The sequence below is a fragment of the Danio aesculapii genome, chromosome 9 (genome assembly GCF_903798145.1).
Source record: "Danio aesculapii chromosome 9, fDanAes4.1, whole genome shotgun sequence".
NCBI classification, from domain to species: Eukaryota; Metazoa; Chordata; class Actinopteri; order Cypriniformes; family Danionidae; genus Danio; species Danio aesculapii.
Genome location: NC_079443.1, coordinates 14685771 through 14699621, shown reverse-complemented (window position 1 = coordinate 14699621; position 13851 = coordinate 14685771). Strand labels below are relative to the sequence as shown.

At 35.1% G+C, this 13851-nt stretch overlaps 1 protein-coding gene across 1 annotated transcript in view; it reads left to right on the top strand.

Annotated features, from left to right (window-relative positions):
- vwa8 (von Willebrand factor A domain containing 8) overlaps positions 1–13851 on the top strand; it is a 241414-nt gene that overhangs the window by 182244 nt on the left and 45319 nt on the right. Inside the window, exon 39 of the mRNA XM_056464990.1 lies at positions 1897–2053. Within this exon, the coding sequence (XP_056320965.1) occupies positions 1897–2053 (157 nt within the window). The remainder of the gene's footprint in view (positions 1–1896; positions 2054–13851) is intronic.

The window sequence follows — 13851 nt, the reverse complement described above, 5'->3', positions numbered from 1 at the left end:
AATTGTTGTTATACTGCATTATGAACTACCAGATGACCATTTACCTAAAAGCAAATAAACAGAGTTTCACAAGGCAAAATTATTAGCTGTCCTGTAAAATGTTTATTCTTTTTCAAATATTTACAGTATTTCCTATTATATATTTTTTAGTTTGGTTGGAATTATATTTATATTTGTATATATATATATATATATATATATATATATATATATATATATATATATATATATATACATATATATATATATTTATATATATATATATATATATATATATATATATATATATATATATATATATATATATATATATATATATATATATTTATATTTATATTTATTTATTTATATATTTATTTATTTTTTTAACTTCTTTTAAAGTCAATATTATTTGTTTATTAAATGAAAATAAATTAAAATTGAGTGAGTTTATTCCTTAGAACAAGCTAAATAATCTGCCAATGGGACAAGCAAAATGATCTTATTTCAAAGCGATATTTAGATTGTTTTAAGGAAAAACTCACATATTATTATTAACTTTTATTTCTAAAAACAAGTCAACATTTTTTACTTGTCTAGAAAATGCTGCTTAAGAATTAAATTTTTTTATATATATTTTTTGAACTAGAACAAGACAAAAAAGTAAGAAAAGCTTCTTTTTGCAGTGTAACATTTTACAGTAGGGCTAATAATTGGGACTTCAACTGTGTATCACAAACCCTCTATATTATATTATCTTAAAAATCTTTAAAGGTGATGTATGTAAGTTTTTGACATAAAATACAATGTTTGCAGATATTTAAGAAACGTGCTAAGTGAACATTCATTTTTTTCTGAAAAACAATGCTGAAGTCAGTTATTCTGCTTTGAAAATGTGAGTTACTTGCCGGAACGCAGAATGTTTTGGTTATTTTAAACCTGCCCAATGCCAGTTTAGCCAATTACATTTCAGCACCCCGGGTTGCCTTGATGGAAAACCACATATTCATTCAGTCAGGAAGGCTCTCAAAGTATGCGTCCGGACAATAGCAGACTCCGAAATGAGACATGGATTCAGAGTTCCACATGAGGTTGATATTAATTTGCAAATAATATAAATATCACAAACGTAAACATTGGGTGAGCAGGTTACATTGCAACATGATGAGATTTGCAGTGATAAGCAATTTGTCTGTTTGCACCAGACGAAACTTGACAGAAATTTAAAAACAGCCATTCAGAAGCACAGAATAGTGCACTCACTGCACTTCAGTGAAATGGTAAGCTTCATAATCTAATTAATACATATTAAACCTCTTTAGTAGATGCTGAATCACTGATATGTGTTGGTTTGTCACAGTTCTAAAGTTCATTTTCAAACGGTTTATTATATTTTCAAGATCTGCTGCTGCTTTCAGTAGTCTGGCAATAAATGTCATGTAAAATGGCATTTAAACTCACATTATTAGCATGCAACACTAAATAAAGCACATGAAGTGTATCTGAGGTGATCACTGACATAGTTCTGTTGTTCAGCTGCAAGAAATAGAAGCCGTTTCTTAAATATACATTTCAGGTGTTGGTTAGAACAAATACTCCTTTAAATATGGAAAATATTTCTTCTATCGGGTGCCGTTGCTTTTATTTAGAACATGATTTAAATCAGATCTAAATCAGCCTATATGCTTGATAGTCAGGCATGCTTCTGTTGGTGTGTTTTAAACCAGGGGTTCAATACCGAGTCTAACTTACATACTGCACCATTTAGAATATTTATATAAAATTTACTATAAAGTCTTCATAACTATAAAGTCTCCGTTGCAAGCCTAGTAAACACAGTCTGTTGCATTTGCAGCCATTATTACACATCTATCACCAATATGATAACTCAACAAAGTGCCTGTTATGTTGTTGCAGGTGGCAGAGATACAGCAGGTCTCGGTGGTAAAGGAGGCCCGTACCGTCTGGATGCGGGACACAAAGTCTACCAGATCTCTCAGGCAGAGAAAGACGCCGTGCCTGATGAGGTGAAGAGAGCGGCACGAGATATGGCGGAGCAGGCTTTTAAGCAGAGGTACATCCATCTGTCTCTCTCATTCATCACTCGCTCTGTTTAAACACTCACACATCTCTCCAGAAAGCCTATACTTGACCCTGCTGGACCTTTAGCCCCTGCATTGAGTGCCTGTTAATCCTTTCAAATATTTAGCAGTGGTCTTTCAAGGGTCTTTCTGTGCTTGTGGGGATGAATTGGTATGTTCACTTCTTACTCACATACAGTCGATCGAAATGTGTCTCGCAAGACCACGGTGCTACATAAACAGACATAATCACAAATAAGAACACTACATTGGACATATTTTAAACCTATACATAACTTACAAATTGGAGCGGTGATTAAACTGTACTAACTACAAACTACGCATATACTATACATACTTAAACTATACACATAACCTAAGACAGACAAAACAAGTATGTTTACATAGACATAACAATACTGTGCAAAGGAGATATTTAAAAAAAACATTGTTTTTCTTAGTCCTTGTAAGGTGGAGTTTAAGTAAAGGGTCCAGTGCATATGAAGAGGGAAGTTTTTCCTACAGGTGGTTTGTCAAGCCCACTCACCTGTGTAAAGCACACTCAGAAATGCACAATGTTTTATAGAGATATGGAGTGATTTTCTCAAAGTGTCTGGAGCAATTGTCAAAGTGTTAAATGTCAGAGAGATGAAAGAGGTCATTTGTAAAGCTCACTCACCTAAGGCATACTCAGAATTGCATGTTTTTGAGATGTATATGTCCTTGAAAAGGCAATCCGATCCACTGCAGTGACAAAATGGATAAAAATGGATAAAATCCACTGCATTGATAAAACATAATTAAAGGTGCAGTAGGTGATTGTCTTCAGAAACATGTTTTGTTGTGCTGGTTGAAAGTCTCTTCACATTCCAATAATAATGATTAAAATAAATGATCTAAATGTGTTTATATGTATTTTTATATTCTGGGTAAGGCATAAGACTAAAAAATGTTCATCGAATTAAAATTTGTTGGGTCGATAATTCCCATAATTTTGATAGCTGATTCTAATTCTGATTCTGGTAGCTCAAACTGTCTGTCAACAAATGTAGATTTGTACATCTGTGCACCTCTGTTCACGCAAACAGATCTGCCGTTTGCGTGTGCACACGTTTGCGTGCACACGAGAGAGTGACAGAAGTAAAAACAAATGCTGAATCAATACTTGTTAAAATCCTGAATCAATATTGGAGTTAGCTTTGCACACTGGAGGAAGGACAACACCATGGCTGAAATATTTCTTTTAGACAGGTAATGTTCTGTTTTAGTCACGCAAAGCTTATGTACATTGTGTTGTTTTACATATGGGTTATATGCACAGAAGTGTTTTTCAGCCACTCAAATCTTCCAGCGACTATTTTCAATTTCAAAAGGGCCCTTTTACAGAATCGATAATGTAGATTTTTATTTAGTTTAACAACAAAACAAAAATAAATAGCGCTATTCCGCCTAGTCTGCTTTACTGAGGTGAAGTTGGTTTTATATTCACATTGGTTCATTTTTGAACAAGAAAACCTGTGACGCGCTTCATATATTGTTTACCATGCTACTTTGAATATTCGCTCAGAAATAGCATATAAGTAAGGCTTAGTAATAAATTAAATTCCTGTACCTTGCCCGCCAAGCACTGCATAGTCACTTCAAATCAAAGCACGTGAGAGTGAGACCAGCAATCGTTGCATGCATGAAATATTGTACATAATGACAAGATTTGCTTGCTACACAACTGAAAACGTGCTAGATATAATACAGTTTTTGTTCAGAACTGTAGTATTTTAAAGTACTATAAAGTTTTCTAACTGGCGAATGACATGATCTAGTGGGTTGTTTACTATCATCTACGCGGGGAGTGTTTGTGATTTCAGGAGGTGTGGCTTTGGATGGCAGGAGAGAGACTGTTTTCAAAGATATTATGCTAATGGTTAGCATTTTTCCAGATCACCTACTGCATTGAAAATACAGTAAAACTTAAATTGAAAATACCATATTCAAATTGGTTTTATAAGCATATAAAAATAATAAATTGTTAAATAATACTTAATAAAACAACAAAAATACCACACTTCTTATAATTGTAAACAGCAAATGTAAACAGCAAAATACTAATTAGTTAAAAAAAAGAAAAGAAAATCCCAGTAGTATCTGAGTGATATTCAACTAAACTGATCAAAAGCAGAAGCAAACTGTCGACTTACTAAAACTAAGGCAAAATTATTAGCCCTTCTGTAATCTATTATTTTTTTTCCATATATTTACCAAGTGATGTTTATCCAGATAAAGGCTATTTTTACATTACTTACTTTTTTCTTTTAGTTTGATTAAAATAAAAGCACTTTAAATATATGTATATCACTTTTAAGGTTAATATTATTTGCCCCTTAACACATTATTTTACAGAACAGATACACTGTTGTCCAATAACTTGCCTTAAGTTACCTAATTAGGCCTTTAAATTACACTAAACTGAACACCAGTATCTTGCAAAACAACCCATAAAATATTATGTACTGTCATCATATCAAAGACTAAAAGAGCACTCTCTGTTAAAAAGCACTTGGGAAATATTTGAGGGGAAAAAATCTATACATGGATTGATACTGACAGAAGAATTCCTTTGTATTTGGCCAATTATGTAAGACGATCCAAAGTCAGTCATTTATGCTATGCAGGGTGTAGAGAGAACTAGTGGTTTATAACAGACCAGAGATATTCATTAAAAGCCTTTTCCAGATCACAGAACGGACACCACAGAGCCTCAGAGGTCTTCAATGGGCCCACCTAACTCAGATATGCACCCCATGAATGAAGTGATTCATTAAGCTGTGTGTGTGCTATGGATCAAGCTAGTGTGTGTCGTCATGAAGGAAGCCTCTGTTCAGCAGCCTATGCATAAAGCTGTATTTTTTTGTTTTGAAAGTCGGCATATGAAAGGGTTTTTTCTTGTCCTTTTTACATTTTACTAAGGATGCACCGATACCACTTTTTTACAAACCAATACGAGTACGAGTATTTTAATTTGTGTACTCGCCGATACAGAGTACAGACACTTTATAGATTTGGTTTCAATAAAGTTTATTCGTTTGACTTTTTTATTTTTTTTTTCCTGCAGCAAGGATGAACACAAAAATCTTTAACAGAGGGCTGTTCCAAGCCAAAAATATACACACATTTTTGATAACCCTGCAAATCCATAGACCTTATGTGTTAACGATTAAGCATGGACATTTAAAGGATAAGTTATTCTTTCGCTTACATGCGCCCACGACTTCAAACATTACACAAAGTGTGTGCAGTGTACGTTACCTTATGGAGTCACCCTCATTGCATATTGGGGATGCATAAAACCCTGTTATGTGCAATTCTTTCAAATTCACGAGTCCTGCCTTTGATCTGCAGGTTAGGTAATCAAAAAGTCGGCTTTACATATACTTGTTGTTTAACTGTGGGTGGATCGTGGGTAGATAAGACCAATAGCCATAAATAGCCTACGCAACGCATACATACTTTCATTTTAAAAATCACACGACCATCATCATGTTTATTAATCGTATTTTTTTTTTAAATAGAAGTGATTTAGCAATGCCGCGCCATTGACAAGCCAACTGCAGAGAAACAAAGCAACCATCGCGGCAACCACAGTGATCACTTTTTGCCAAGTTCAGCTGTTCTTTTTTGCACTCGATTATTATGCGTTTAATGTTAAAAAAGCAATAATGAATAGCCCTACAAGAACCTGTGTGTGTGTGCGCGTCTTTTATCACTGAAGCCGCTCTTCCAAAACCAAAAGTTGCTTCGCCTGTCTGGCAATATTTCGGCTTTTAATCAAATAAAAATTTTATTTAGATGAGCCAATATTTAAAAAATTGCAGTAAAGTAACTGTGACGTGCGGCCACACATTGAATCTGAGGTCTGATTTGATCTCGCTCCCGCTGTCATCCAGACATTGATCCTCGATTGGTCTCACGCAGTTATGTAATGCGATTTTGCACATCTGAGTTCACCAAACTTGAACTTTGCAATGCAGCGAACTGCGAAACTTGTTGCACAAGCTTACGTTTCCGGTGTGATGCATTCGCATGCGTAATAATGAAAGTCTTTGGGGTGAAAAGTCCTATGTGACCCCTACCCCTCGTTTTGCGTGTTTACATGTGTTATGTTCACACTCTGTTTTTGTTTATTTCTGTTATAAACTTTTCTGTTTATTCCCTGTCTCCTTAGTTACACAGTTTGTTGCTATGGTTATGGTTATATGTCTTGTTATTCTGTTTAGCCTGATTGTTTCCCTACAATATTTGTGTTTCCCTTTCATTGTCTGCTGCTTTTTGTTGCTCCTATGATTCCTGTGTGTTTCCTGGTTTGTTTTGATTTGTTATAGTCTTTCAATAAATGTATGTTTAATCAGGGGTAATCAGGAACAGGTGTGTCAGGTACAAGATGGGAGTTGTAGTTCATTAAATTGGTATATGTGTAGTAGCCTGTGCAGATCGCTGGTGATCGTGACAACATGAAATGTTAGGAGTGTCCCAATTCTTTTAGCTTGGAGGTGCGTAGGAGTGAGTAGAAGGGCCATATAGAGCTTCAAATATAGAATTTTCAGGACCACACTACAAACGAAAGGATATGAGAGCAGGAACAAGGCTGTAAAACCAAGCAAGGAGACCCACAAATGGTAAAAGAAGAATGAGCATTAATAACGATTTTTGCTACAAACAAGCATCTGAGTTATTACATTCCTAACTGCATTAATTTGTTACGGTCATGATCTTCAAAGAAATGTTTTTGAGGGGGAAATGCTAAATTTCGCAAACAATAGTCACCTAATAATCACTGCAAAATATTTCACCGCATATTTTTTTTCTTGACAGGAGAGGCCAGTCTGTCAGAAAAGTCTTGTAGCTGTGAAAATGCTTTTGAGAGCACATCTGGTGTAATGTTAATGTTGTTTTCTTGTGTTTACATCCATGACACTGGTAAAGAGCAGTGCGCTGTGCTTTGTATGTTACTAGGCAACCGCTGTCAACAATCTTGGTGCTGGAGCGTGTGACTTCAAAAATGTCAGGTTTTCAATTTATGCATACGAAAGATTAGCAGCAACAATATCTCAGCACATTGCTCTCAACTTCCATGAGAGTGAATTGAAAACGATGCATTTGCAAAGCTCGCAACCTGCGTTATTGACAACATGATGATGTGTGAGTTGGTAGTAGTGGTGTCCCATTTCTTTGGGGAATTTTTCTATCTCTACCCCTTCACATTGTGTTTCAAGGGCTAATAGGAAGGCTTAGGGTTATAAAATAGATTCGGGATTGAGCCTTTTACTTGCAAGAAACCTAACTCTGAATGTTCCTAATAATGGACACTGTGCAGAGAGAAATCGTTCTAGAATTAACTACATCAGGGGTTGAAGGGACAGCTCACATTAGCTCCACCAATATAGCAAACAAATATTTCAATCTCAGTTGTCGCTTGTGTCAGGGGTTTCACAGGAAGTGACTATGTACCTTATTCCGTGTGTTTGGAGTGATAACTCAAACAACCGCCACATACCATTCTTTGGTAAAAATAGCCCATGCAGTATTTGTTTTTCCAAAAAACAAACAAAGAAACAACTAAAAACCTGTGAAATATTACAATTTAATTTAACTGTAACTGTAATTCCAAGCTTTTTTATATTATCAATGCTTTAAAAATGATTGTGCTGATACATGTTTTTGAAAAAAATAATAATAATAATAGGAAGAAGAAGAATATCAAAAGAACAACATTTATTTCAGACCTGTAATTTTCTGAGCATTTTTTTTTTAACATTCCTAATCTTGGTCCAAATACTATTGCTTTATTTTTGACTTGCTATCATATGTGAAACAACCAGTGGTGGAAAGAGTACTGAAAAATCATACTTAAGTAAAAGTACCATTACTTGCCTATAAATGTAGTGCATGTAGAGTAAAAGTATGAGTAAAAAGTAGACCTTTAAAAAGTACTCAAGAGTAGTGATTAGTGAGTATTACGCTGTAAAAAGCTGATGCATTTACATGTAGTTTGTGGATGTGTGTAAACATAACATTCTGTAGTGCATTTAGTTATTGCCCAGCAGGCACACAACATCATAAGATGCTAATATTAAGTTCAATTTAGGTTGTTCAATTCAATTCACCTTTATTTGTATAGCGCTTTTACAATGTAGATTGTGTCAAAGCAGCTTCACATAAAAGGTCATAGTAAATTGTCATGTCAAGTGACCAAAATTCAATGTCCAGCCAGCATCTAAGGACAACATTATTTTGATTTCCAATAATGACGTCAAATGACGTTTATATTTGCTTGATTTTAAGTTGTGTTAATAAGCAACAAAAATCCAACGTCGAGTCAACATCTTCAACCAACTTCATATTGACGTCAATTACTGATTTTTATTCATCAGGTATGGCAAGCAAAATCCAACATCTGATAGACGTCATAGTGGAAACATCCAAACATTGTCAAGCTGTAACATCATTAGACGTTGATATTTGGTTGATTTTAGGTTGGACATTGACGTCAGCCTGATGTTGGGTTCTGATGTCAACCCAATTTTTGTTTCCAAACAAAATGCAATGTCACCATGAGATTTGGGTACAACCTCAATTTGACTTCATGTTTAAGGCCATTTCTGTCATTATACAGTAAACATCCATCATCTTCTCATCAGTGACATGCATCTAAACAGTCTCTGGGTCAATGCGTGTAAAGATTTTGGACATCTTCTTGGACACTTTTAATGCTTCCAAACAGTTTGCTGCAATTATAAATCGCCCATGTCTGGAGGTGATTCATTATGATGCGTTTTACATTCTCTGTGCGATTTGATTGGACAGGAATCACAGGTCTGATTTTTTAAAATATATTTTATTTTATAGTTTGCTTCACGATTAAATCTTGTTTTGAAATTGTATAAATGTCTTTTTTTATCTTAAAATAAGGATTTATTTCGCTTGTTATCATAGAAATGTGTTGATCAATAGAAGCAGAGCACTTGACTCTATATTCCCACTTGTTTGTTCTCATATGCTACATGGCCACGCTGGCCACTCTCTCTCTCTCTCTCTCTCTCTCTCTCTCTCTCTCTCTCTCTCTCTCTCTCTCTCTCCCTCTCCCTCTCCCTCTCCCTCTCCCTCTCCCTCTCCCTCTCCCTCTCCCTCTCTCTCTCTCTCTCTCTCTCTCTCTCTCTCTCTCTCTCTCTCTCTCTCTGTCTGTGGACTGGTTTGGAATTCAGGAGAAAATAGCAGCAGCCTGTCCTCCAATAACACAGCACAAAGAATGTGAGCCACAGAGGCCAGACAGGAAACCCACAGCTTGCGTGTGTGTATGTGTGAGAGAAGCGAAGCAGGAAGACGGAGAGCGATAAAACCACCATCAAGAAGAGCGCACTCCTTACATGTTACATTAGCTTTTGTTGCACATAAGCAATCCTCCAGCACTTGTGTGGCTTTTCCAGATGTTTTTGGTTTAGGTGCTGATGGAGCGGTGACGGATCATTTCTTTTGTAAAGAAGCGCAGTGTGACAGTATTTTGGGCTCACTATGTCTGGTCTGATTTCATGGCTGATAATGTTGGTTAAAGCGCACCTGAGGGCCGCAATGGTCTAGACACACTTCACACTCTATTTCCCCCTTATGACATCAAACCGCTTACACACACCCACATTAATGAAGAACCTGAGAGGAAGAGTAGGATTAACTATAGCATCAGATTAAAGATTATTGGCTCTACACCACCTGGGCCAAAAACTCAAACCACCCCTGCTGAAAGCAGTTCATCAGATCATGGTCATATTTCACCACCTAAAAAATAATGTGTTGCTGTTTTGCTTTTTTTGTAAGCCCATGGTAACCATGATTTGGCCCGCTATCCCATCTGAAAAGAGAAGGAGAATGATGGGAAGTTGGTTGATGAGCAGATTTAATGGAATACGGTTTGGTATGTTTAATTTCGGCCCACAGCCCTCAATCAAGTTTGGTTTTTGGCTGCCAAAGCAGTCGATGCTAATTATTTGTCTGTTTTACAGCATGAATACTCTAGTATCTAACAATGAAATTGTGGCTAGTGAAAATCTTATATATATATATATATATATATATATATATATATATATATATATATATATATATATATATATATATATATATATATATATATATATATATATATATATATAATAACGTCTTACACACTAAAGTTTATACATTCAGTGTTATGAGTTTGATAGGTCATTAACTGGTGGTGGATTCTTCAGGAAACCTATTAACCCTCCTTTCGTGTTCACATCCAGCACCTTTAGTGTTCCTGGTCAAAATTTTTCTGTTTTAACTGCTTATAAATTAGCCAATATATGACAGAAATCAAAATACTTTGTTTCATTACCAATAGGCAGCTCACTAAAATAACTATTACAGGGTCTGACCAAAGAAATTGAAATTGTAATCCATTTGAATGATTTATCAACCAGCAAAGCACAAACAAAAAGCCTTCATTTCCTGTGTACTGAGTGCTCGAATTTTCACTCAGTCCTTCAATTGGACTATATCAGTGTACTAATGTAGGGAAAAGTGATTGAGGGTATATACATGGGGATTAAAGACAGCACTAGTTCACTAGGTCATTTTTGAGTGAGATTCTAATGGTCTAATCCAATGAAATAATTGATGCTAAGCTAAAAGTGCTCTTGGTAGACTTGATTGAGATTGGCTGAATGGAAATTGGCAAAAAGAAAGAAAGAAAGAAAGAGAAAAAGAAAGAAACACAAACATACACACACCAATATGTTCACATAGCAGACACCCGTCTAGTCTGTGTAAAGATATGATGCATTGTTTCATCAGAAAGTTGGTTCAGGTGGGAGGATCCAACACTATCTCATGGCAATTCGTAACTTTTTGATTTAGTGGCTAGTTCATATGAATCTCACTCATACGATTTAGTAAAATTCGTAAGCTTCCAGTAAGCTTCCAGTGTACATAAATGAAAATGAATATGAATATAGCCTGGATACCCATTCATTTCCTATATCGGTCACTTCTGACCGGGAACAGCGCAGGTGTAACAACGTTGATTAAAACACTCAAAATTCAATGAAAGGGGGTGATCATCACTTTTATATGTTTAAGTGCATAGTGTGGAGAATATCATAAGGCCTCGAGGCAACTAAATGTAAAACACAATATTTCTGAGTGTTTTAAGTTGTAAACCAGTCAGATTTGACCTGAACACGACCGGAAGGTTAAATACGGTTTTATTTGTGCTAGTGACACATTTCATCCTAAAACAAACCATAATAAGAAGTTATGATTTGATGATTATTTACTACTTAGTTTGGCACAACTCTTCTTAATCAGTGTCCATCCGTCCATATACATTAGTAGGCAAAATGATTTGCCTTTCTGTGAAAATGTAATTATTTTTCTAATATTTCTCAAGAGCTGTTTTGGATTTTTTAACACACTAGTTTTAATAACTAATTTCTAAAAACATTTTGTGATATTTTGTCATTGCAATGATGACCGTACATATTTTACTAGTTATTTTGCAAGATACTGTTGTTAATCTTACAGTACAATTCATAGGCTTAACTAAGCAAGTTATATTAATTACGCAAGTGATTGGACAACGGTGATTTGTTCTGAAGCCAATCAAAAATTATCTTTAAAAAATATCTTAAGAGGGCTTTAAATACACTACTAAAAAGAATAAGACTTTCTCCAGAAGAAATAGAACAGGAAACACTGTGGAAAATGACATTCATCCGTCAAACTTCACTTATTATTCAATATTTGAAAAATAAATAAAATTTCACACTAGGGCTAATAAGTTTGTCTTCAATTATTAGTCTCTAAATTAACAAAGGAGGACATGCTTAATTGTCATTAAAATGACAGAATGCCGAACATCTTACTGGTTTAAGACATCTTACAATTTAAGACAGAGGTCATCAAGCAGGCAGACACAGGGCCCAGTAAATGACCTCAGCAAAATTCCAATGATCCAAGTTGTTAAATCAATAGTCCATTGTTAATATTTTAAGATAATCCAACTCAGATATGAAATGCATAAGGGAAATTAAACTATTTTTACCATGTAATGAGCAGATTTGTCATAATTACAGAAGATATATACAGGTAATCCTTAAAATATTGGACAAACGAGGGATGTTGAGTCAAAACAATATTTTAGAACCCTTATATAGGCTTTTTTCTTCTTCTTCATGTAATGTGAGCTGCACATGTTGTCATTGAGATCTCCATCCGTCCTCCACTCACACTGACTGGGCTTTGAGCACCTGGGTGTTGTGTGTGTGGGTCTCGCTTATGGAGCTGTACAGACTTGCCCCAAGAGCAATGTTTATCCTACACCTCCTACTCTTAAGTGTCTACTATTCTCTATCTTGACAGCTGTACTTATTGTGTGACTAAACAGATCAATGTCCTCTGAAATCCCTCTTCCCCAGAACACTGACTTTAAAGACATTGTTTACAAGTATAGACTTCTCAAGGCAAGAATGTAAATGATGACAGATTTTTGACCTTTTATGTAGTTTCTGGTCTTAGTTCTTACCTCTATCACTCACGAGATGTTAGTATTTTCGATGTTTGAGTTTACTAGGGTGGTTGACAAATTGTTGCTTTACTAAAGCACGTGAACTATTCATGTGTGAAGCTCAATGGTGGAAAGAGTACTTGCCAAAACAATTTACTGCAAGTAAAAGTGTCTGTTGTAAATACTATTTAAGTATGAGTAAAAACACAGTATGAGTATCACACAGTAAAAATTTGTCCACCTTACATTTACATTACAATTAAAATTGTACTTTACATCTGTGACATTTTCTTTTAAGGGTGCTTCAAAGTGTAAGATACATTTTTTTCCATTTATGTAGTATAAATTTTAAATCTGAGATTATTTTAATGTGAGAACACATTACATCAATATGCATATTTAATAAGCTAAAAGAAAGTGAAATCTGTGTAACCTAGGGAGATTCGTGCATGTTTGAAAACGTAACATTCAGTTATTATTTAAGGCCGTTTGGTAATTTCAGCCATCATACAGTACGCTTCTTTTATCTAAACAGTCTGAACTTTATCTAATCAATCTAAACAGTCTCTTGGTCATTGCATGTAACTGTTTCTCTGCGTTTTAGACACTTTTAATGCTTCCACACTGTAAGTTGCTGTATTTATAAAGCCTCTGTGTCTTAAGGTTGGTCAGTTTTATTTAAACTCAAACAAGGGTTGACTAATGTGCTGCATAATACAAATAACATTAAAACTACAGTACTACTATTATGCTCAATTTGATCAGAAATGAATCATAAGACTGATTATTCTACTTAGCCGGTCACTGTAGACAAGAAAAAATAAAGTAGTGACTGCAGGTTAAAGGAAAGGAGGGCAGTAAAAGTACCGATGCAGCACTAAAAATGTACTGAAATAAAAGTACACATTTAAAACGTACTTCGTTAAACACAATTCCTGAGAAAAACTAATTTTAATTTGAGTATTTATCACTTATACTGTAATACCACTACTACATCTCAGACAGTTTAAGTTACACACTTTAGTTTACTACATATCATTAGAGTTCTGTTCATACATGCCAACATTTGACTCTGAAAATGCGCGAACTGAAGACCAGGGGGAGGGGGATGGAAGGTGGTTATGCACCAGGTTTCACAGGCAGCCGCCCGCTGCGGACATTACACCAATGTCTGCGATCCAGGGGTGTTTTAGACTATACCAAACAGCTGAGGAGCAG